General features: G+C 39.4%; 1 protein-coding gene across 3 annotated transcripts in view; it reads right to left on the minus strand.

Annotated features, from left to right (window-relative positions):
• The window catches only part of NFATC1 (nuclear factor of activated T-cells 1), a 157,247-nt gene that overhangs the window by 37,537 nt on the left and 93,355 nt on the right, over nucleotides 1–26,355 (minus strand). For 2 of the 3 annotated variants that reach the window (XM_019524065.1, XM_019524074.1), the window contains exon 9: nucleotides 6,960–7,646. In XM_019524065.1, coding sequence (XP_019379610.1) covers nucleotides 6,960–7,646 — 687 coding nt within the window. The remainder of the gene's footprint in view (nucleotides 1–6,959; nucleotides 7,647–26,355) is intronic. The other variant, XM_019524085.1, reaches the window with a different exon arrangement.

Here is a 26,355-nt window from a genome sequence, read left to right on the forward strand (position 1 = left end):
TATCCATTGAGTTAAATCAAATCACATCAAGACCGAGTATAGCCCTTTACTAAAAAGGTAGGAGTAATTAATATTCAATGCTGCTGATATGAGCGCTTAAAGATGATGGCTATTCCAAAGCTGACACCTGGAACAGAACCAAAGGAGAAGTAATGGAAGACAATTTTAAAAACCAGTTGTGAAATCCTGACCCAATATATAAGCAGAAATTCTGCCACTGACTTCATTAAATCCAGGAATTATCCAAAGACACTAAATCCAAACACTGCAAACTTGGGCAAGTTGAGATCTTGAACCTAGCAGTTCAAGCACACCTTTGTTAAAAAACAAGATTCTTTCATTTTTTGTTAGAACATGTTTTTATGGGTTATATGCACTAATGAAAAAGAAACTGGGACTGAGTGCATGAATGGTGCCTCAAAGTGTATTAAGAAGATAAATCATGAGCCTTTTCCTGTTGGTACCAATGTGTTTCCCTCTTGCTGGCTGAGATAACTTTAATTTGTAATGATAAGTAATTTCTTTGATGTTTTTAATGGCAGGAAATAATTTTGCAATTGGGTGTCATTCTGCTGCAGGTAAAAAATGTAATAGCTTGTGGGAGTGCCAGTCATAACCCGAATGATGTTTCTTGGCATAAAAATGCCTAACTGATCTCTCTCTGTTATACTGAAATAAAGATGTATACTTCTATTCTCTTTTCCACCTAGGCTGCACATAGGACAGGAATGGGAAGGGGAAGAGGGCAAGGTGATTTTAAACCACCTTTGTCCTGCCCTAATTTGGGGTTGGCTAAAACACTGTCCAGTCCCCCAAAAGGCTGTTTGATCATGTATTTAGTTGCCAATAGCCACAACAGGCTATTTCTAACAACCAAGAAAAAGAAGTTTATAGAGTTTTAAAATGTAGATGAGCCACTTTGGTCAGCAAATGTGAACTGGGCTTTCTTGCAGTATTTTAGCAAAAGTCTTGACAGGGATAAGCAAAAAGGAGTATGTAAAATGTAAAACAAAGGTAGCTTAGCTTTCCTTACTTAGCAAGTGAGATAATAGTTTGTTTAAGGAATTAACAAAAGTTCAGTCAGTTCTTAAAACTAGTGGATTCTTTGGCTTGTGTCATGTCAATTCCACTTGCTCCTGCAAATGAGAACAGTTGAAATCCAGTGGCTTGGCTTACTGTTCTGAGACCCAGTTCTCTTCAATGTGGCCATTGTTGTCAACAATCTTTTGCCTGGCTGTCTACTGAACTTGCTACTGCTGATAAATCAGTAAACTGTTAGAATACTTCATAGGCTGCGGAACAGGGTGGGCCACCTGGGCCATGGCCCGACCAACTTTTAGCACGTTAATTTAGCTGGCTATGCAGTTAAAAAACCAGCTATACAGTTTTAACCAGAATGACAATTGCGCATTTGTGTGTTATATAAATTAATGTGCTACAAGTTGGTCGGGCCATGGCCTAGGTAGCCCACCTCATTCTTCAGCCTATGGAATACTTAATGGAACAGAAAGCTGTCTATTTTAAGATTCCCCATAGCTCCCATCACTAGTTATTCCTAGGTTCAGTCTAAATGGGAATATCACTAGTGGTTTTCATAGCTGTTTCTCCTTTTCTCTTTCACCCAATATAGGAAGCTCTTCCTGGGAAATACATCTTCTTGGGAAGGCACTTTTCATTTGCAAGATTTTTATTGACTTAATTGGGTTCTGAATTAGACCCCGAATTAGATGTTCCTTATACAGTGACTATTTGTAAGCTAATGAAGTACACAATAAGCACTCAGCAACATCTCACATGCAAAATGCTTTTGATATTGCTACCTGTTTTATTGAGAAACACTGGTCAGCACCTCCTACTTTTTTCCTAACTGTTTCACCTGAGAAGCAGCATCTTGAGTATTAAGCCCAACCCTTACTAATGTCATATAAGCAGCAGGAGTCCATAAAAGTCTTCAACTCAAAACACCCAATGCAAGCACTTTGCTAACTGAGACAGAAGCATGCTGATATTGATAATATATTTATAACATTTCAGATATTATTTAACAAGGTGAGCTTCAAATGTGTGACAATTTTTGAGCTATATGGTCTCATTCTGAAACAAACTTATCAATATAATGGGTATCCCAGGTGGCCACTATTGATTTTTGTTTAAAATGAAGCTGCCAAGAACAACACTTGCTTGCCAAAATAGAAGCCTCCTTGGGTATTTCCTTTATATCACTTTAGCTGACTATCATTATTTCACGAACAGTAAAATATCATATACGGTGCATATATCTATATAAAACAAACAGACATCTTTTTCCCCTGGGAACTCTGTAGTGTAGGTAGTCTATGTCTGGACCTACTCCAGACCAAAAGGAATGAAGACTGCTTTGATTCTACAGGCTGAAACTGAAAAACTTCTGTTTATACCAGGTCCAAGATTACTTGATATATATATATCAGGCAAAGATTTATTTATGTATTTATTTCTAATATATATTAGAAATAGAGATTTATAAATCAAACCAAGAAAAAGATGAGTTTGCAAAAGTCTGCACCAAATATTACTCTGCCTAACTAGGGCTGGATTTATAATTTGTCCTGTAATCACATTAGCTTGCTATCTTGCTGTCTGTCTTTGGGTTTTGTATTGCTGCTCATTGCTACAGTATCAAGTGCCACCCATGTAAAATTAATAGCACTAGCAAAGTTCCTAATTGACTTTGTGAAGTCTCTGACACTTTTTTCTTGAATGGGCCTTTTGGCTCTGATTTTTTTTTCTTTTTAAGATTTTATCATTATGCTATTAAACTGAAGGAGAATTGATTAATAATTTTTAAGCAGTAGGGAAGGAATATAGTACATGAAATGATCTTATTTCTATGGCTTTATACTGTTTTCTAAGGCTAAGGTTGAAAAAATAGTTTAATTATATTTCATAGAATCATAGAATCAATGAGTCGGGAGGGACCTAGACAGATCATCTAGTCTGACCCCTTGCCATGGGCAGGAAGGAGCACTGGAGGTGGCAGGGGTCATAAGACCCCAGCCAGGTGCCTATCCAGTCTCCTCTTGATGATTTCCAGGGAAGGTGAGAGCACAACCTCTCTGGGAAGCCTATTCCAGGCTCTGGCCACCCTCACCATGAAGTAGTTCTTCCTAATATCTAACCTAAACCTATCCTCCCTCAGCTTGTGGCCATTGTTCCTGGTGACCCCAAGGGGGGCCCTGGTGAACAGACTTTCCCCGAGTCCCTGCTGCTGGCCCCTGATAAGGTTGTAGGCAGCCACAAGATTCCCCCCTCAGTCTCCTCTTTAACAGTTTTAAGTAGTCAGAATTGAAATTTGAAACTCAACAAATTATAACAAAACAATTACTGTAATCTATGAAAAACTAAATTGTAAAAGCTTTTTACCCCTTGGTTTAATTTGACTTCTGCTGTCTAATCATCCAAATACCATATTTACTTAAATACAAGATGACCCTGAATATAAGATGACCTCCTATAACTAGATTCTATATATAGAAAAATTGTAAATTTGTTATAATTTTGGCACTTTCAGCTGAGATCAAGCATTTCTGGCATCCATAGGAGAGTGTCAGGTCTGGCTCTGGCCCTCTCGGTTCCAGCCTGGTATTCCAGTACTCCCCAGGCCCACTGCCAGTTCCCTGTGGACGGGAAACTTGCCAATTATATTTAAGGGCCAAAAAAAGGGAAAAAACCCAAAAACGTTCTCATGAGTATGGTTGCCCAATATGGGCCATGTGTTTTATAGTCATGCTCAGTGCTGGCTGCATTTAATCAACTTCATAGTTGGTTTCCATTACTGAGCATATGTTGCTTTTGGCTGCTGTTTAGACAGTTTCTTTAATGAGGTTTTCTTATATGCAAATGTAAGATGAGGGGCTTCCCCCTCCCCCCCCATGCTGATTGGGGAAAAACCCTTGTCTTATATTTGAGTAAATATGGTAGTATTACAGGCTACGAAATGGCCTACATTCTTCTCCCAAAAAACAACAACCCCCCCCCCACTTCAACTGATAAACTACCAAGAACTAATGACAGTGGCTGAATTTAATAGTAATGAAGCAAAAATTAAATAGATAAATAAACAAAGATTCCTCCCCCTTTTTAATCAGAACCACTCTGTACACTCTTCCTTCCACCGACTTAGTGTCTTGCTCCACAAGTATCCCCTATGACTTGAATGAAATATTCATGGTATAAGGCATTGTTTATTGGGGTTATTCATTCCTAAGGGTATCACAGTCACCTGCAGTGAGTAACATCTAACTGGGAGGCAAATAAGAGTCTAAGGCAAACACTTCAGTGATCAGGATGCTTTTCTGAACTGTGTCAGTAGGTCAAAATCCCATGCTTTAATAACTAGTCTATGCGTATGACAGGCAGGCAGGCTTCTGACTGACAGATCTGCCCAGAACTTATTTGCTACACTGGGAAGTAATGAAATGGTTAGGCGGCAGGTAGGGAAGAAGTAAGTCCTCTTTGTGTCACCTGACTACTACCTTAATATCCAAGTAGGGGAATGATAGTAAAGCTGGAATCTGTTTTTTAAAAAGAAGGTAAGATACAATTGCACATACCAAAACATTATTATTGGTCCTGGCATGCAGAACATCATAAAAATAATAACAAAATATAAAATTGCCAATGTCAGTAAAAGAAGCACATACTATAAATTAGCTGGAAAGACAAAAATGGGGAAGGAGGGAGAAACATTAATTATAGGAGAAAGAAAAAAGTTTGTCAATTTTTTGGGTTACCTTTCTGGGATTGAGATGTTGTTGCAGTTCGGCCAATTGCCTCTGTCTGTTAAATATATGTGGATTATTATGCTACCACTTTAGAGTGTGATCCTAAATTCTTGAAAGTATGCTATCAGGAGATGAATATAGTTCCTTTTATTATGAATACAAGTCTGAGCTGTTTCTCAGTTTGTAGTTCCGTGGCTGGTCATAGAATGGCTTTATACAATATGGTAGAGACTGAAATCTGAGTTCAATTGTATTACCACTGTGATGAGTGACTTCAAGTAATTACTAGGCCCAAGTCTTTTATGCTGTGTGAGAGAAAATGAGCATGGGGTAGGGAAATAAAATCCTTTTCCAGAATAAACAGCTACAGCAGAACGCCTCATGACATTACTGTAGGCTAAAACTGTAGCAGACTCTGTGACCTCAGGCTCCTTATCTCAAGGGAGGTTGGCTAGTTACATCTGTGCAGCCTTGTACCTGTGGCTCCTAAGCCTCATTCGCTGCCTTCCAGTGGACATCAGCAGAGAACAAACTGAATGCTTTCAGTGGAAATTGCTTCTCCCTGTTGAACTGCAGCAATTACACAGCTTACTGTGTTGCCCCTTCAATGAGGGAGTTCTGCTGCTCCCTATTTCTCACTTGTGCAGAGTAGTCCTCATTTTTTATTACTTTTTAAAATGAATACACTGGATCAAACATGAATGGGACAGAACAGTTGATGAATCACAGAGGAGTAATGTGACATGAAGTGCCTGGTTTTTGGTGCAACACAAGCTTTTGCTGCTATCCTGAATGGACAGATGGCAACAGATACAGAATAAATCTCCAACAATTATATGTCAATTTTAGCTGTGAAGCTGTCCCTTGTCCTGCCTTTATCTGTCATCTATCAAGTCCTTAATTTGATCAGGCTTTCCAATTTTTGTTTCATTTTATGTGTGTGCATTGACTTATATCTTGTTTCTCATAGAAGCATGCATGTAGTAGAATTTGACTGTCTTGTCAAATTGAAGAATACTCTGTCCCCGACACAAAAAAAACCTGCAGGGAAGTTGTATAATAACCATGTAAAACTCTAACGTACTGACTTCCTAATTAGGAAAATTCCTTAGACCTGTCTGTCGTGTAACTGATCAGGAGCTCTATTAAGGAAAGACGTTTTCCCAGAAGAGAAAAGCAAATTGCTGTTATTCAAGATCCAAAATGTTCATGCTCTTTATCCTAATTCAGTAAGTATCATGCTGTTTAAAACAGAATGATTAAATTAAAAGGAAAATAGTCCAATGAATTGTCTTTTGTTGTAATCAAAGACAATCATGTTCAGATGTTCCTTGGCACCAATTCATTTCAGTACAGCCATTCCACTAGCATTTCTTTTTTAAATAACATACTAAGTTATATAAAAATTAAATGGCTATTGAAAGGGAATTCATATATTGCACTAAGATGAAAATTCAGTGTACTACCGGAATACTTAGTAGTGAGGTCATATAATAGATTTCCAGATTACTCCACTATATTATTATAGTCAGCTAATAAATCCTTGGAAACCAAAGTCTAACAAGTTCGTCACAGCATTTTAACATTTCAGTGATGCATTTTGTGTGTGTGCGCGTGCGTGTATGTGGAAATGTGTGTCTATCTTAAAAGCTAGAACAATCAGTCACATATACACAATAGGAACTAAAGGAAAAGTAGCCTTAACTTTTTTCAACAAGGATGAAAAACCACGATGAAGAACATGCTTTAGTTTTCCATTTGAACTTTCTCAGCTGAAATAGAGCAGTTTATCATTTAGTTCCAGTTAGCAGATTTGTAGATGTGAAGTTTTACTGCATTATGTATGGGACAAAGTTAAATATGTTTTCACTGCAGTTCCACAGGTCACTGGCATAGGCATAAGCCAAGACCATATGCTTAAGATTATTGCAATGTAGCTATTGGTCATGCAGCTAGCTCCACAGTGACTAACAGCATTTAATGCTTAAATAATACAGCTTCGTTATTGCAAACACAATTACAGAACTCTTCCCCATCCAGAAAACATCAGAGCAAAATTCTGCACCATTCCACAGGCCGTTAATTGGCACTTTCTTCCACCAGAATCCCTAAGGGGGGCAGGGGGAGGCAGGTAAAAGAACTCACTGATATAGCAATATGGTTGAATGCAAACCTCTACAGCTGTGGAAGACTTACCATCATCCAGGTACATCTGGTCCAATTCCTCAGGTTCTCTCTTGATGGTTACAGGAATAGGGGCCAAATTATGATTACTGTCCTCATGCAACTCTGGCAATGACAGTGGTTGGTTTGTTGGAGATTCATTTCTTTGAACCTTCGGCAGTTGGTGCTGCTGCTGACCCATTATGGATGAGTGAGTTGGACTGCAGGACTGCAAATAGGTTGGCTCTTGGGTAACAGACGGAACTGGAGAAGAGGGACTGTTGGGATAGAGTGTTTGTTGGTAACCAAGGGAACAGCTACTGCTCAGATGTTGACTCACCTGCGGCTGCAGCATGATGTGAGATGACTGATCTGGAGAGCTTGGGTGCACAACTATAGGCCTTGGCACTTCCTGTATGGTGGGGACACCTCCAGTGGGCTGCTGAAGTCCTAGGTGACCGTGACCTGGGGTGGTGATGCACTTGTAAGCAGAAGATGAAAGGTCATGCAGCTTGGGACTTGAGTTGGGAGAGGATGACATCACAGTGTTTCTCTGCTGACAGGAAGTGAAGCCAGCCACAAGGCACGAACCAGGATCAGGAGGCATCATGATCTGTTGGCTGTAGTATGGTTTAGAGAGAGGGTTTAATCCTTGGTTCATTGGTCCACAGGTTTGAGCAGGTTCATAGTCATCAGTGGGTTCTGTTTTTATAATTGGAACTGTTAAAAGAAAAAAAGTTTTAAATAAACATGAGTTGCACATTGGTATGATCAAGTTGGCTTGTGGCTAGGATACCCTTTGCAAAACAAACAACGTCTTGAATAAGACTCTGTGTGTCTTTTGCCTAGTTCTCCCACCCTATAAAAAAAATGAATGAGTCATCAGCACAAGAAAGTCACAGCTGGTTCTAATATTGAAAAGGACTATTTTCTTTGGACTCTCCTCCAGCACTAATGTGCTATAAAAATCTATTTGCAAATAGCTGTGCTTCAGTAGAAGCTTTGGACCCAAGGGCTCCATGGATTTGTAGCAATCAAAGCAAAAATTTTAACTTGGATGTACTACTGCATTTCTACTGCTACTGATGGCCTATTTGATAAATGTCTGCACATTTGGTAAACTTGTGCATGAAAAGGTAGAGATGGGGCCTTTAGAGTTCGGCAAAAATAAAATTGCAAATATAAATGACAAACTACTCTGTACAAGAAGTTTTTAATTATAAGACTTCTCTTGACAGAGCAGGAATATAATTCCTGCCTCACCCCCCCCACCCTTTCCACGTCTGTATTTAATCTCTGCTTCTTACTATGCAGCCAAAGAGCATAAAGTACTCAACAAGTTGGATCCAACTTCTGGATCCGAACTGCCAATCCAGGTCCTACAGTACTTTAGTTCAGACTCCATCTACCAAGATAAATCCAATTCATATTGCATACAAATACCTACTCCATCTAATGACCCAAAACAGTGCGAAAGAAGCTATACCAATTATGGAGAGAAAGCCCTCCTATCTCTGAGACTGACAGTTCATGAAAAGTGATGTGTCACTTTTTCACTTCAGTAGACTTTCAACAATGAAGGTTTAAGTCTTTCTCTAAATACTAACTATCACGATGGCAATGCAAGGGGAGAGGGGCACATCTTAAATCAGGTATACTGTAAATTAGGAAGGCCAGGCTGGCCATTGCATGATTTAGCTGAGTTTGTTTAAACATATTTGCTCTATCCAAACTCAATTTTAATGCAGGTATCTGTGGGTCTGGATGCATGTTAGTATTTATCTTCTTTCCCAAGGAAAGATCTGAAGAGACTTTCATAGCTTAGAGGCATTGTTAGAAATTTATGGCAATAGCAGACAATACCCAGTAGAGTATAAATATAACTGACCCGCTATGGCATAAAAGATACCCATAAAACACTTTTGGGTAATTTGACCTCACAATTCAGCTCACAGCATGGTGTGTGAGAGTTTTCAAATCCACACAAGCACTCCTAGTCCATTTAATAATTTAATGTGTGTGTGTGCGCATACACATGTGCATGTGTATGTAAAACTTTTTAAGAATCTCACAACTTGTCCTTCTGGTGACTGGACTTCACTACCCTCATTTTATAACTCCCTGTTCCCTTGTTAACTTTGCTCCTTTTATGTTCTTTTACATATAGATCCTTGCAACATTTGCTTCAAGATTTCTAGAGCCACTAGTAAAAACATGCTTAAATATGTAACAGATGCACAAGCACTGCTCAAGATTAATGTATTATGGATAATGGACTGTCATCAGATTCCTCATAATCCTATTTTCACCTGCTCGTGTGCTGCACACTAGTTAAAATGACTAGCAATCTTCTTGGTTGCTGGGAGGATATTCCAGGATTTCAGTGACAGCTTTGTAAAAACTATATTACACCCTTTGTGGAAATGCTAGACTGAAGAAACACACCTAGGCAAACATAGAAGCATAGATTCTGTAAGAAAATACTTTTAACAAGGTTCTGCACCAGCAAACACTTTCACATATTTAACAGTAGATTCACTGTACTAACATTAACCCTGGCACAGCTGGAAATATGATGGTTGTTGAACATTCAATTTCCCCAATATATCACAGCTATAGAAACACCTGTGCTAAATAATTCCAGGCTCATCCACTAACAATTCAGTGTTCAATGGTCCTTGGAGTGTCTCATTCATTAAAACCTATGATGGGGCTGTTGACAAGCTTGCATATGGAGGAGAAGTACTAAGGGACCCTGGGCACGTCTACACGTGCATTAAGGCGCTTTCCCCTATGTGCAGTAAATTTAGTACCTCCAATGTAAGGTACTAAACAAATGCGCATTAGCTGCCTTAATACACAGTAACAACCGCTCACAGTTTTAAAGTGACGCTTAATGGACAGTGGCCTATTTTACTGTGCATTAGCATAATAGCAGGGTTTTTTTATGTGATGCTTTAATGTGCAGTAAAACAGGCTACTGCACATTAAAGTGCACATTTAGACATGCCCCACTGATTCAGGATTGCAGGCTGATCTCTCTCATCCCTTTTACAGTTTATACCTTTGTTGCCCTGCTTACCAATACGTATTTCTTTGCTTCTACCTTTAGAACATTTTTAAAAGGATAAACACAATCAGGACCATGTTCAGAAGTAAGGTAATGGTGATGAAAGCTGTGTTTCCATAAGTCAAACATCCATCCTCAGTGACACCAAGCTGACGCCTGGCAGAGTTGACCATGGTTAACTCCCCGTTGGAGATGCTGGAGGGTAAGAGGCAGTGGCCTGAAAGCAACTATCTCAGCTCTGCACAATCCAAGGATTCTCCTGTATTGGGTGATAGCAGTGGAAATATTTGACTGTCCCTTTTCAGTTGTTTTGTATTGTCACATCAGATGGGACAGGGACCAATGGTCCATCCCTTAACAAGGACCCAATTCACTATACAATATTCCAGTTCTACATCAGCCTTAATGCCATTCACCATGATGACACTGACCTGGAATTGTGGGGCAGGCTGGCTTACTGGTGTACTAGTACTGTGTCTAGTAGAAGAGGTGCAGTGGTATAAAACTGGAGTAAGACATTGGTAAATTACAGCCTAGAATGAAGAGGAGGTGTAACTTACAGGATGTGGTGGGGCAGAAGAGTGAGTTTAAAGCAGGAAAAGCAATAGAAGAGAAAAATATAAGAAGATGCAAAATAAAGTTGCAGCCTCCTGTCTGTTGCTTTTCTTACCATCCCCTTACCTGAGAAAGCAAGCTAGAGCAACTTACATTGATTGGCTGCTGCAATTCCACCCCTATATTTATCATCAATTCTTGCTCTCTGAATTATCATATGTGATGGGTAACACAATGTCTTCACATACATAGTGGCTACCAGAACACTGGCTTGACATGTTTAAACTAGCTCAACTGAATCATGTCTATTGCATTCCCTAAAGCTGTTTTCCCAGTAAAATAAAAAGGTCCTTTGTATTAAATACTATGTATTTTGTTTATCTGTTGATTTCATTATTAGTGCAGGTATACTGAGGAAGAAGAACAAAAGAAAGCATTAATGGTGAAATTGCTAAGGAATGCACCCCTGATTCTTCAATGCTTTTGCACACAAAATAGTAATTTACACACGTACAATATGATTGTATAAATACCTATAAAATCAGTAGGTTGATTTTTACTCCAAATTGCACAAATGTAAATATCTTTACAAATTACAAGTCTGAAGAATTAGACCCAATAAGAGTCTTCTTAAAAAATCAAATTTGCAAAGCTGAATGCATCAACAGAAAGCCTTTGATATTCACATTTGTTTTTGTCTCTCTACTTTACAGGAATCTAGAACTATATTATAACTTGCCTAGGACAGATATGCCACAAATTGCTGCATTAAGCCACATGCTGCAGTTTATTTATGCAGTATGTAACTCAGCTTCTCCAACATATGTAACTCTATCAAGTGAAATAAGCGAAGGCTGAAAGCATTCAGCAGCTGATATTTTTCAAATGGAGTTTGAATGAGAATATAGGTTTGACTCTTTGCTGCTTGATAATTCTCAATACATTTATAGCTGTGCAAAGCTGATTTAAAAGGCTACTGAATCAGAAAGGTGGAGTTTTATGCTTACTTTGCTCATTATTACACAGGACACAAAGAAATAGGCACATCTTATGCACATCTTCCAAATACTAACACCATTTTTTCTTTGTACACTACATCTTGTTTTATCACTTTAACTCGATATCCTGTTTGTGGCATTAGTTTGTTATCCTAGAAACCACAACATTACTCAAACAATTTACAAGAATTTGCTTTGTTGCATAACAGAGCTGAAAAGAGTCCAATATGTTGGCTAAAATTTATGCTTCTTTCCTTACAATTCTTTTCAGACCAGGCTATCAAGTGGTATAAATTGGCAGAGCTCCATTGATTTACTCCAGGTAAGGATCTGCCCCCTTAAATGTCAGCCCGCATTACGAAGCCATTTTCTTTGAGCCTAGAGAACAGTCCAGCAAGTTTTTATAATAGCTATGGCAGGCCACCAGCAGTAGGAGGGCAATGTTACCACTTACCCACAAACTTTTTGTCTTACGTTTGTCTTACCTGAGTCCAGATAAAGGGTTTGCATTCTCAAATCCATCTCTCAGCAAATACAATTTGCCTCAAAGTTAATTTTTGTCCCTATCCATTTTATCTGTCATTCAGTTTTAGGACGCATATGTTTCTTATATTGGTTTGTTTCATATGACCAACACATGAGACTCCCCATATTGTATATGGGGAAAAAGTAATGGGATACCAGGAATATGATTAATAACCTCAGAACTAACATTTAACAGAAAATTGTATTAACCCAAGCTATTTTACATGATCGTGTCAAATATTTTAAATCAATCATCAGCTCAAATGGCTTCTTTAAAAGTCTCCCAGCCGCAAGACACTGGTTCTTGCCACAAACTGGGGCAAAAGTGACAAACAATGGAAAAGCCTGCAGCTGTTTAGAATCTACAAGCATTTTTAGCATGAATTGGACTATTTTTTAATTTCATGCAGCAGTATGAAATGCCAACAAGCAGTCTGTCTCAGGGTTGCTCTGTGGTGGAGAGATAATACTCAGTACTGCAGACTCTCTTAGCTGACTAGGATGAAAAATTAGGACTGAATTTGCCATAGTCGGATGTGCCAATAATAAATTACAGCAATGAGGTCAGAGTTTATACAAGAGCAAATAGCAAAGAGGACGCTTCATCATACAATAATTGGCAATAATTTTACTTACTTGCATAATCCCAAATCTTTGCAAAACTGGGGCTTTACCAGCAAATGAAAGAGAAATATTGGTGTAGTTTGCATTGTTAATTATTTTTAAATATTTGCTATTTTGTAATGCACAAGATGGATCTATTGATAATATTGAAATTTTCTTAATTTAATGTATTAAATTATGACAATGTTCAAAGTTCTAAATTAGTCTGATAAAAAACAATCTGTGCTAATTGTTTTTCAGTGGCTTGACAATGTCACCATAGGCTGCTGGACTTCTTTCATTATGTCATCTAATTTAATTTGAATATCTGAGAACCATGTGTTGGCAGCAATGTGAGCTATAAATCAAAGCTACCTCTGATTCTTACTCAGAGAGACTGCTATTATGACATCATACCAAGTCACTAGGATTAAGACAATGGTCCTCTGTGTGGATTTGAATGTGGGAGAAATACTTCAGTTGCAAGCTTGGGTTTAAACGAAGGCTTTTCTAGCAGGTAAAAAGTTAATATATCATGCTTCGAAGAAAAATAATAAATCATGCACATTTAGAGCAGAGTGCCTGAAAGCTTTTAAAGGTAAATTACATACATTTTTGACAATTCTAAAAAGTCTGTTTGCTTTTACACTTTAGCAATCCAGATGGGGCTTTTTTAAACCTTTGATTTTTGGCACTATCAATAGACAAGAACCGAGAAAAGAGTGGCATATAAATTATACAGAAGTTTATCCTTATTAACGTTAAACTAACAAATACACACTTCCACAACAAGTATTATCAGTACAGACATTTACTGTATGATCGTATTTAGTTTTTGCCCTTGGTTTGATAGCAACATATCAAACAAACTAGGCTGCATAGCTAGGGTGAAGACTATTATGTAGGCATCTGGAACCTATCTACAAATTGTGATTACTGTATTAAAAACACAAAACTACACCATTCTTTTGTCACTTACACACAGACATTTCTTAAACGTTTGGAGTAAATGGGCACATCTACACATTGCCATATGGTGACGTTGCTACGATGCCGTGCTTTTGTCCTTCCTTTTGGAAGTAATAAAGCATGGTACAGCTTGGGCAGTTACTGTGCTGTGGCATGCGGTGTACAGTTAGATTTCACCGCTACGTCACTGTAGTTGCATGCTATACTGGGGGAGCAAGCTACTATGGCAACATAGCTGCCGATCACATGTAGACCCAGGTGATCGCTATGTTACCTTAGGGCGACATGTAGACACGCTCAATGTGTCATAATAATAATTTAGGTTGGAATGTTCAGATGAATGAACTAGAGTTTGGTGCCCAAACCTCTTGAGTGGGTTAATTTTCCAAATGCTATTTTGTGTCTTTGAAAAAATACCTTGTAAAGCAGACTTGATCTAAACAGAATCTAGCCTCTCTATCAGGAACCAGATATTCCTTCAAAGACACCACCTGTTATTGTCTCAATTGCTACTGCCCTGGAAGGCTCCTAATTTTAATTAATTTAGAAATGGTGATGGATTTGCACCCACTTCTGCTTGCAGTTTAAACAGCTTTTTGGGATATGAAAAGATGATAGTTTGGTCCTCTTGCAGCCAATGGCAAGCTTCCCAGGGCCAGAATTTTTAAATAAATCCAGTGTTAGTGAAAGACAACAGATTGGCAGACCTACAGACTAAACTCCGTTTGCAGTAGCTGCTTTCTCACAGCACTCTGTCACTGTGTCTCAAACCTGACCTGATGGAACATCCCTGCATGGCAAGGATGGCTGTAATCCACCACTCCAAGCTTCCTGCACCCCCACCAGAGGAGATAGATCATGCCAGGAGAACAGTAGCTAGGTATTTTTTTAACTCCCCAAATCAGATAAGACTCTCTCCCTACCTCTGCTCTCAGCATCCTTCCCTTCCCAACTGTGCTCACAGCACCTCCACTCCCCTCCCATTTCCCTCCCTCTCTATTTATGCCTCTGGGTGCAGAAGGGAAGACTTGCCCAACACTGTTGCTGCCCTAGCCACTTCTGCCCTGTTCCAACCTAGTGAAATGTGGATATATGCGGAGACAGGCTTCACAAGGAACAGCGACAGCAATGGTGACAGGCAGGTTCCCACTCCCTGCTCCTGAGCTGTCAGGCAACATCCAGGGGGACCAGTCAAGGAGGGAGAATTTGTCTGCCATTGCAAATGCTGTTGTCCCCATCTGAGTCCATCTCCCCGCAGAGGCTAGTTGGAGCAGGGCAGGACTGCTTTGGAGCTCTCCCAATCCCCAAGATAGCTGTGTTGGAGGACAGGGGAGGTGAGGGGAAGGGAGGTACTGCTTAGCATGGATGGGAATGGGTTGGGTGGGCGAGGAGACAGATTCTTACCTGATTCAGGGACTTAAAAAAGCTCCAGGCTGCTGCTCCTGAAATGCAGTCCAAAAAGGGGGTTTTGACCACACCACTGCACCCCATCTGGATTCATGCCTGTTGGCCTCCAATACTGTAGTATTTGAGTATCTCACATGTTATAATGTATTTTTCTTCACAGTGCTCCTGTGAGATAGGGAACTATTATATCCCTATTTAACAGAGGCACAGAGCAATTACATGATTTGCAGAAGTTCACCAAGGCTGTTTCTGGTGCAGTAGAAACTTGAATCTGTATCTCTTGAGTCCTAAAATAGTGTCCTCGGACCACCCATCCTCTCCAATATACAGCAATATACTCTTTTAATAATTTTCAGATGTATGAGCTGACAATTAAATTGATATAATTACTCACAGAGAACCAAAATTTTGGATCATAGCCCATCAAAAAAAAAATCTTCCCTTAGCTAACTGAATTCATCAAGGGAAGGAATCTCCAAAACCCCCTGTAGGATCTTCTTGGGAACTGAGGAAAGGAAGGTGAAATAAGACTTAAAAATATATATATATATTATAGTTTTGATCAGCTTTATTTCATTTTTGTCTTTAATAAAGACATATTTCCAAGGGACTGAAGCTGGACTTACAGAAAATGCTGATCTGTGCCATCTCAAGGTACACCACTCATTTGCTGATATGGGCCATATACCACGTATCCATATTGCTGTTGCCCTCTTTGTTTGTAAAAGCCAGGGCCCACATGCCTGCGGTGGGTGGGAATGACAACTATTTGATTTGTTGCCCAAAAAAGTATGTCCTTCATAAGTGCATGTGGCTCAGTGATCCAGGTTGAGCTGTTTTAGTTGCAAGACCAGAGAAGGCAAAAGGAATGGGGGTAAGGCCAGTTTTGTATCATATTCGTTCTCCTTTTGTCCACAGAGGCCAGATTCTGGAAGAAGTTAGAGCATCCAACTTACATCTGACAGTCCATAGCTCAAAGGGATAGTAAGGAGGGCCAGAGAATATGAAAACCTCAGTATGGCTCTCTTTCTTCTGCCACACTGTATGTCCTGCCAGGGACATGTTGGGATAGATAGAAGCTGCTTAAGCAGGCCTACAAGGAAAGGACATGGATTACATCTGCCAGGGTTATAGCTGTTTTGCATCCCTACAGCAACACAAAGCAGCCAGAGCAGGAGCTACAATCTGATCCACTGTGTCTTTTATGGCAGTGGTCTCCAAAGTGGAGTGTGCGCACCCCAGGGGGTGTGCAGGATGATCCATTGGGGTGCGGGAAGAAAATATTATAACTTCTATTTCTATTTATATAAATATACATATATTGGGGGTGCGTGCTCAAAAATTTTTTACTGATAGGGGTGCGCGATCAAAAAAGTTTGGAGACCAATGTTTTATGGAATAATGGGATTTAACATTTCAAACAGTACACAGCTTTGAGATTCAGTTCTGACCTCATGTGTGAAGGTGATTGGCGCTAACAGAAGAACCTGTGAAGATCTCTTTTGCTTATGCCAGTATAAACCAGGACTGACTCTGTGGACCATGTTGCAAGTTATTCTTAATGTGTGTTAAATGCACATAAAACATGGGTGTCCATGTGTTCAAGCAGTGAAACACACACTAAGTGCACTCATATTGTAGCAAAGCTACAACTTTGTGTGATGAGTTATCTACACATAAAATTAAGTAACAGCTCTAGTCAGACTGCTTCGTGCAGTCCTCACTCAGTAACGTTCAGTCCTTACCAAATCATGACGTCAGCCAGGGACCCCTCTGCTGTACCAGGTGGGATGAGGAAAGCTACACATGTCAGAAGGAAGGATACTGGATCCTTCACTTGTCAGATTCCTTCAGGATCAAATTGAAAGCCAGGTGCCTCCAACCCTACAGGGTTCCAGAACAGGGAACCAACAATCGGCTGATTGTCAGTCCCAGCCCCAGGATAGCTCAAAGTTGGTTCAAAACTCTGGTGCAGCACCGAGGCTGGAACTGACAATCAGTGAGCTGTGCATGTTAGAGATCATGATAAACATTATTGTGTGACTGCTTGGGACATGGTCAAACTTTAACACCACACATTTTGAACCCATACTAAGTGTCCCATGTGACAAGGCCCTAGTTTAGTCAATAGCCTTACACTGATATAAAACCAGTGAGATTAGAATCATGTTCCTAACTCCTACTTCTGCCAGATAATTATTGTTTTAGTGGGTTCATACAATTGCTGTCTCTATTTAGAGAAAGAGCCAAGACTCCTTTCAAAGTTGATTAGCTGTTTCTCCTAATCACCATTAGAAAAGCTATAACCCATGACTGCCCTCTTTGCTTTTACATATACATGATTTTATGGGCTCCGATGTACATGCATAAGTGTGTATAAGCATACTATCTAAACAGATTGAAACCTCATACATACATCTTTGTCTATGATCTCACGCAGCACCATTATCTGATTAGAAAGTGCTTTTCAGTTAATTCAATTACCATATGCTTTTCAATTGCTGTTAAACTATTAGGTTGTTCAACACATATCCAAATGAAAGCAAGAGACTATGTATTGTAGGTTCACATGCACACTTGTTAAAACTGGGGGGTAGTCCTGGGGGATCTTATTTGTGTATATTAGTAATGGAGATAGGGTATGTATTATGTTTCTTTGAATAGGGAATTGGGGGGGGAGAGAGTTCCAAGAGATCTGGTTCATTTTTTGTCAGAAGACATCAATCATGCAACTTTGCAAATTATGATTTTTTCTTCCTTTAAAAAATTGCAGGACACCTGAAACAAGTTACAGCTTGCTGTCTTTAAACAAAACTTTACTGTTTTCAGCCTCTCTAAGGCCTCCAAATGCTTTTTCCTTACTTGTATGAACCAGCTGCAATCAAATATAATATGGCTTGAGCAGTTGGAATGTTGCTTGAAAGCTATGAAATGGAACTAGATGTCTGACTGAATTGGATTAGTTTTAGGTTTGAAATGGGATTTCTTGAGGTCATATCTTGTTATGGCAAACACTCCTTTTGATGCATGAAAGAAGGATGATTTGGCTTAACAAGGAAAGAAAAGTAACACTAGTGGCTTTCATTTAAGATATTCTTCCCAATGTCAACAGCTTATCTGCCAGCTTCACTGGTGTTCTCACTGCATAATATTCTGCTGTATGTCCTATTGTGAGGTGGAAGCTTGAGCAAATGTGTGTCATACTGGGCAAGATGAGTTTTGGGGGTCAATTCAATACTTTGTGCATGTTCAAATACAGAGTTGTGTGATTCAAGCTCCTTTCTTCTGCAATATGGTCAAGCCTTGAATCAAGGGATTTAACATTGCTTATGCCTCCCCCCCACCACTGTCTGCTTTCCCTTCAAGGAGATCTGAATAGTAAAATGAAAGTTGTGGGCAGAGTGCCCAAAAGGCATTAATGTGGAGGCAGCCATAATTTATGCAGTCTATTGTAAACAGGCAGCAGTGTGGGAAGTAATCTTTAAGGAGGTTGTTGGAATAAAGGAATATTTATTGATGGAAGTTGTACATTCAGATCAGAGTCACAATAAAACAAGTATATTTTTCATCATGTAAACACAGGAATTGTAGTTAACTGGTTCATAAGCTTCACTTTGTACACTATAAATATTTATATGCCCCAGGCTTCTTGTGTGCTCTGCTCTCATCTGGGGTCTCTTTCTCTCCAAAGAACTTGGTGGTTTAAGCTAGCAGACAGTAATGCACAGAGTGCAACTTGCTCTAATGAAGAATTCATTGGCCAATCAATAGTTACTTTCTAATACACCACAACATTTCCCGCCCCCCTGCCACCATGCAGGCTATATATTGTTACCTAAATGGGAATCTGGCTCTCTTACAGCAAATTATAGTTTAGCCCTCTTGAAAGAATATTTTAATTTTGATTATTCTGGGCTATTTTAGCTCCTACACACTCTTCTCCTTCAGAAACTTACACAGTCCTCCTCCATAACCAAGTGCCTCTCTCATGTATATTTAATCCAGTGCAACCACCAGAACAGCATCCCAGTCTGGATCAATCAAAGGGCTAGATTAATTATGATAATCAGCCACTCGAGGAGAACAAAAATAAACCTCTTATGTAATTCAGTCCCTGTAATTCTAAACCTCATTGCCTTTATGGAAGGGTTTACCTTTTGGCTTTTAAACTAATTGAAAGATCCCAGGCTCAACCTCTCTAACACTCAGATGTGTGAAGCCAGGGGGAATACACAGGAAGTAAGGGTGGCAAATTACTGCCGTTAAAACACTGTTAGTGGGAGGATAAGAACAATAGGCCAGATCCTGCCATGCTAACTTGGGTTGATTAGTACCTTAGAAATCAGTGAGACTATATGTGAAGGAAGCTTTTGCTCAGTGTGAGTTAATGTGTGGCACAGTATGGCCTTAACTTCTCCACCATAATCCATCAAAAGAAGTCCCATCAAGTAGTATTCCTTGTTGATCCCTCAAGGAGACCATCCGGATGAAGATGTAGCACTGGATGCTGGCACTACTTGGTTAGTTTGCTGCCATTATCTCCTTATTTGAAAAGAGGACAACTGCCATCTGCAAATGAGGTGTGGCTCCTGACCAGCAGCAAAGGGGATTCTTATTTAAGTGAAGTATTGATGACTTTGCCAGGGACCTAACCCTACATGCAACCTTCCTCCCTCCCCCCCACCCATGACAGCATAACACTAAGAAAAAAGGATCAAAAGTGAGATTCCCCATCCTCTCCCGATTCTCAGATGAGACAAAAATGGTTGAAGACCCAGTTATGATGAAGTTAGAGATCCTGTTCACTGGAAAAAGGACTCCAACAAAGCCTTGCCTGTTTTTTGTTACCCTGTTAAATGTCAAAAGTAACACTCAGCCACTTCGCAGCCAAAATGAAATGAATTATAACAGCACGTAGAGTAAAAATGAGCAATCATGATTCATATTTTCACCTAAGAGAAAAATCCCCTCCAGGCAAACCTCCTTCCTTCCAGTTCTGCTTTGATTTGAGCAGACTTCACAACACATCCTTCAGGAATCTGTTGCTTCCTGCGCTTGTCAATGCTGAAAATATATCTTCATACCTATATGAGAATTTGGGCCTGATTCCCAGATACATCCAGGCCTTTTTACATTGCTGTGGCAGCAGAAAGGTGACTTTTGAATGGTATAAATAAAATTTATACCCATTTTCAGGCACATTCACCCTGCCAGTGTCTCTGGCTTTCTGAGTAGGTGGTGAACTATCTGTATGAGTTCTACGAGGGTCTTTTGTGTGGCAGGAGTAGCAGCTGTTACTTTCTCTTTCTGCCTTTGGTTTAGCTGCCTGCTTGTCATGAGTGCTGTCTGTGTCAGTCAGCAGCTTTCCTAAGGGCCTCTGCAAGCCAGGCTCTACAACACCCCTTGCTTGTCAATCATATCACATTGTTCTACGTAAACCCCACTCCATTCTCCCATTCCTAGCACTTTCACCCATCTTGTATTGCAAATTCACAGCAGAATAACTTCTTTTAACAACCTCTACAATGATTATATTACATATCCTGGTATGTTTTATGAGACTTTTATAACCTGGCCACAGGATTTGGCCTGCGTTGCCCCTGCAAGCCTATGATCATTTTGCAGTCGTAGAAAGGTTAAATATGAAAGTTCAACAAAAGTTCCAAGCTGCAGCGTGTCAGGGGACTATCAGTTGAAGCTGTGCTCTGTCTCGCTAACAGCTGAAGCTGTACTCCGTCTCACATGCTTCACATCCTCATTTTATTGTTTTCAGGTAAATGTGACCAATGTAGCATTTAACTTAGAAAGTGAGCTGCGGGTGGAAGAGGTGAGGCGAAACAGAGGCGGGGCTGCTAAATGTAATCACTAGAAAACTGCTGATTGTACTCATCTGGGGCATAGTCAAGAGATAATTTTAGACCAAGGGCAGGAAGTAAGTAGGATGCTCACAAAAACCAAGCAGTAGGCACTGCTCACCATTTTCATAAGCAAACTAAGAACTTTCATCCCTTTCATAGTGCAATGCCCCAACAGAATAAGATGCATCTAGTAACCAAGGGCCAGGTTTTCAGGATGGTTTGGCTCCCCATGGCAGAGCGAGAGTTTCAAAAGAATTAATGCCCCTTTTAGGCACCAATTTCACAAAAGAGCTCCATGCACTGAGTGCTTATTTAGGTAGCTTAAAGAAAGCACAGCTCTTTAGAAAAATTTGGTCCAATTTTGTGAGTGCTAAACACTTGAAAATCTGGCCCTGTTTTCAAAATCAGGCCCCACATATATAGAAGCAAATGTCTCAAAATGCAGCCAGCACATTACATTTTTAAATAAAGATCACTCTGCATATCAAAATCCTAGTAATAAAAGTACTAGGGTTAACGCTTATATGGATCAGCACTCTTTCTGAATAATTAATTAGATATAACAGCCTAAGTGGAACAGTGTCACTCAAAGATGCAAGAGGCAAGAGGCACACCACCCTTTCTTCTTTTCAGTTAATCTATAGAATATAAAATTCTTCCTTAAAAAAATCTCTGAACACACACCAAATATTTGCATCTTATATCCTAATATAGTTTAACTGGGGCAAAGAAAACAGAAGATTACAGAATGTAATGGATCTAGGCAAGAATCTGGCTCACAAAATTTATCTTGCAAATTTCTGAAGGTCTCTGTCCTTCCTAGGTAATGACAGTTGTATTCCCTGTGCTAGAAGTGATATGCTCAGATGTTCAAAATGATAATGCCCTGTGTAATTGCCAATGTTCCTTGTATTTAATACATCAAAAAGCATATATAGTGATTTTAAAACCAACCAGTGATCTCATTTACACTGATATAATTTCACTGAAGTCAACATAGTTTTCTGTGTGTCTGAGAGTAAAATTCAGGCTAATTAAGCTTTGGTGCAATTAACTTTAGTGATCAGAGATTAGAATTTCTTGTATTTTGTGTTCCAGATCTTATTGTCAGAGGCAGTTTGAAATCTCTAACATTTCCTCACCTCAGTAAGCTTTCCTGGACCAATGCATACAGTCATTGATCGTTTCCCTTGGTTTGTTAAGAAATGTTACATAACCAAAATTAAATAAAAAGAGGATGCTTGAGCAATATATTTTTCTGTTCACCAGCTTTTAGGGCAACATTCAGCAGATAATACACTGATCACAGACATCACTATGCTGCTTGTAGTAAGAGAGAAAATCCTAGGAAGGCTTCCTTCATTTTCAGTGTATTGTATTTGTTGAAAAGAAATCCGAACAAACTTAGACATAAAACTTCATATTTAATGCATTTCTTAAAATTTTCTCCACTCTTGCTGAAATTACATGAAACTAGACAACTTTAAAACCCTGCCTCTGACAAAGAGAACTAGTCTTTGCTAGACCTTAACTGAAGCATGCACAGCCTGTATCGATTTGTAACTGTAGCATACATTTTAATGGCTTCACATGCTTTATAATCTCTTCCAGATTAGCTAATTCCCCAAAATCTACAGATTATGACTATTAATTTTAGATGACTATTCTTCTTAACAGAAATATTTGTGCTAATGGTACAATTAACTCACATAAACAAAACTATATCCAATCTTACATAAACATGGAAAACAAATATTTAGTGTACTTATTAACAATGTTCCAATGCAAATGCAGGGCTGACTAATGTTTTTACATAAACATCATTCTGTTGCATACTAATAAAGGCTATGGAGCAACTGTGAAAAAACAGCTAGAGTGAAGGTTATTTTTTTAAGATGGAAAATTCAAGGGTATTCCTATCTTGCTTTACATAGGTTTCCTGGTTGCAGTGTTTTGACACTGGATAGGAGTTGTGGTATGCTACTGGAGTGTAGTAATGAAAAATGCATTAAGTCTTACCACACAAGCTGTGTGTGGACTAATCTACACCAAAAGGTTAAGGAAATTACTTAGATTCCGGGTGACAGATATGTTCAGTGAATAGCCTCAAGAGCCTAAAGCCCGCAGAGTTAGGATAAAACTGATGTATAATAGCTCAGTGCTGCATATTATTGTAGTAGTACTGAAACAAAATGTCATTAGGAAAAGATCAACATCCCTGTAATTTATATCTGAGAACAACAAAGTGAGATCTGGAAACAGTTCATATTCAGTAGAGGTAGATCCAAGATGTGTAGACACTTAAGGAGACACTTAAGGAGTTTTGGTGAGCTGTTGTGCAGGGCTGGGGGGTAAGTGCTGACCCAGCCTGCAACAGTTTACCAAAACTCCCTACGTGGCCCACGGGCCCAAATAATTGCCCACTCCTGAATTAGACCCTAGTACATATGGGGTGCCTTGCTCTGGGACAGAGGCATAGGCAGTTTATTGAGTGCCTAGGTCAGGGGGGAGGGAGGATGATCCCTACCACTATAGACAATTTGGAGGAAGAGAGGGATGGACACATGGATGTAGATGATGGAAAGGGAAGGCTTTCCTTTCCAGGGTATTGCTGCAGCTGCCACTGTCATAGGAGCGTTAACTCCACTTCAGTGGTAGCAGCCCTGTGCCCAAGCTCCCTATGAGATGGTGCCTTGTTTGCTCCCTCATCACTCTCCACATACATATTGGGCATGAGGCCACAAGGTTACCTGGGGTGGGAGTGGGGAACACGATTCCACTCCCTCCATTCACTCCCTGCAGATACACGCTTAGTGAGGTGCGCTGTTCTCCTTGCCCTAGTTATGCTACTGCTCCAGAAATGCTCATTTGTGTAACATATCATATTGTTCTTTAGGCATCTCTACTGCTCAGAAATAAGTAAAACTGTGGAAAACTATGAAATGTTAGCATTTTGACTTATAAAGCACAAAACCAGAAAGAGCGTATGACACACTATCTGATTTGTGTAAAGCCATGTCTAATACTTGATGATTACTTTGACATTTGCTTGTTAAAAACCTAAAGCCTCTACATTTGGTGGGATTTGTTTGAACAAATCAAGGGGTGTTAAATGGACCAAAATACTGCTGAAAACCTTTAAAGCTTTTTACCTAGATCATACAGTGGTTGCTGGCTCATAATGTTTTCTTGATGAGTACAACTTTAGTTTTCAATATCTTGGCAAGCTATGAGAAGCTTGTGAAAGAAGTTAGATAAACCAGTGCGGCCTAAAAAAGCTTGTTAAAAATGGAGCATTTTAAATGTCTGAATTCAGTTATAAACTGAGCCAGATTCTTGAATAACTATGATTAGTGTCAGGTGTAAAGGCATAATGGAAACAACCACAGATAACATGAATACAAAACTTCAATTTATGCAATACACACAATCCTTATAATACTTTGAATCATTTCAAATGATTACAAAAATATATTTGTCCTCATCACTTCCATAAACATAAGAGAATACACAAGTAAATCAGTATGCTTGCTTAAAATGATGTAAAATGGGTGCAATGGAATGGAAAACTAGATTAAGGAGACCTGTATTCTATATTATCATCTAGTTCTTCACTGTCTTAACTCAGTGTAACCCTTAACTTTAGCACCTATACACTAAGGCTGTATTGAAGTCAATGGAATTACGCAGGCACAAAACCAGCATGGCAGAACAGAGAACTAGGCTCTCAGGATGCCTGTACATGTGCTGCAGGGCTGCTCCAATGTGTTGTAATTACAGCATGTTGGAGCAAACTCTATTAATTGAGCACATAGCTATTAATACAGCTCTCCAGCCAGCCTCCACATCTTGTGTATTAGCGTCTCCATGTTTCAAAATGGTGGCGGGGCTGTTTGAATGAAAGCTCATTCAACGAACTTTAGTTCAAGTGCCCCTACTGCCATTTTGAAGTGTGGGGATGCTAATACATGAGACACTGTGGCGCTTTAATTAGACTGCTCTCAGAGCCAGTCTAATTAAAGTACCTGCCTCCTCCCCCTCTGAGCATGTGTAAAAGTGCCCTCAATGTTTAAAAAACAGGACATTATTATATGTGGCAATTTTAAAAAAATAAAGAATGGGTTGATTCTCCATCACCTATAATTTGTGGAGTTATTCACACTAGTGCACAGAGAGTGTAAAGTGAACACAGAGTGTTATCAAATGATGTTGGTGGTATTCTACACCCACTTTGCACTGGTGCAAGTTATTTCACAAAGTGTAGAGCATAAGTAAATCAGGTCCACATAGATGAAGAAGAAAGGGGTACTGTTGCTTGAAGAAAAACACTGTAGTAAAACTAACTGTTAACAACAGACATGAATTTGAAATGTCTGTGTAAGCATAATGGGTGGAGAAACGTTATTCTTTGGCTATTATAACAAAATTTTGTGTTGCTGAAGGTAATAATAATAAAAATGAGAGAATAATTACTGTTCCCTTTTCATCCTAAAGATCTGCACAATCTTTCAATATACATGGGGTTATGTGCTGCAGAGATGATATGCATAATTAGGCTGGTTCACTCAAACATGGGTCAACCCACTTCACAGGGCCTTTCTTGGAAAGTTTAAAAACCAAGTTGCTGCTATCAAGTTCCCAGTTAATGTATTATGATTTATTTAAATTAAAAACATGGTAAAAATCTGAACTGCCTTCATCCTAGATTTATGTGACATTACGAATTTGTATTTCATAGAATTTCATTTATAATATTTGCAGTTTTTTAAAGCCATTTAACATAATGCAAGTTTTACTTAGCTTTTGTTGTACCCTGCTTTGATTCCTGCTTCATGCAAAGTTGAAAAGGCTAGTGGCTTCAGACCGGATTCCTGTCTCCTATTTGAGATTCTCCTGTGGCTCATGGTTCTACCCAGGGTGACTGCATACATCCCAGTCCCTTACCTGCCTGCTCTTGATCCCCGTCACTAGATACCACTCTTGCTTCCTTGACTTTGTCTGTTCCTAACTCTCTGGATTGTGACCCCTCTAGAGTCAAGCCCTGACTGCCTACATCTCAGTCATACCCCCAACACTGGGATTGGAAAGTGAAACAGAAGCATCCTAAGAGGCTTGAGGGGCACTTCATCAGTTTAAAAACATATTTGTGTATATGTGCATGTGCACTTGCAGGTGCATTAAATGTTGCTTTTTGCTATAAAGGCTTCACTCTTGCTCATAATACACCAAAAGACCTCTTCTACAGATAGATCAGGTATAAACACTGGCACAATCCAGAGTTCCCCTGTAGTCACAGGTTTCACACTCCAGATGTAATATAATGTTTTCCCCAACAATCCAGAGAGCAGAAATCACCAAAAACCATAATTTACGTAGAGGGCCTTTTCTGCAAGAAGTGGATTAAAAGGTGGTGCAGTTTACATTTTCATCACATAGCATCACTT

The sequence above is a fragment of the Gavialis gangeticus genome, unplaced genomic scaffold (assembly GCF_001723915.1).
Source record: "Gavialis gangeticus isolate Ggan-Ray unplaced genomic scaffold, GavGan_comp1, whole genome shotgun sequence".
Classification (NCBI taxonomy): domain Eukaryota; kingdom Metazoa; phylum Chordata; order Crocodylia; family Gavialidae; genus Gavialis; species Gavialis gangeticus.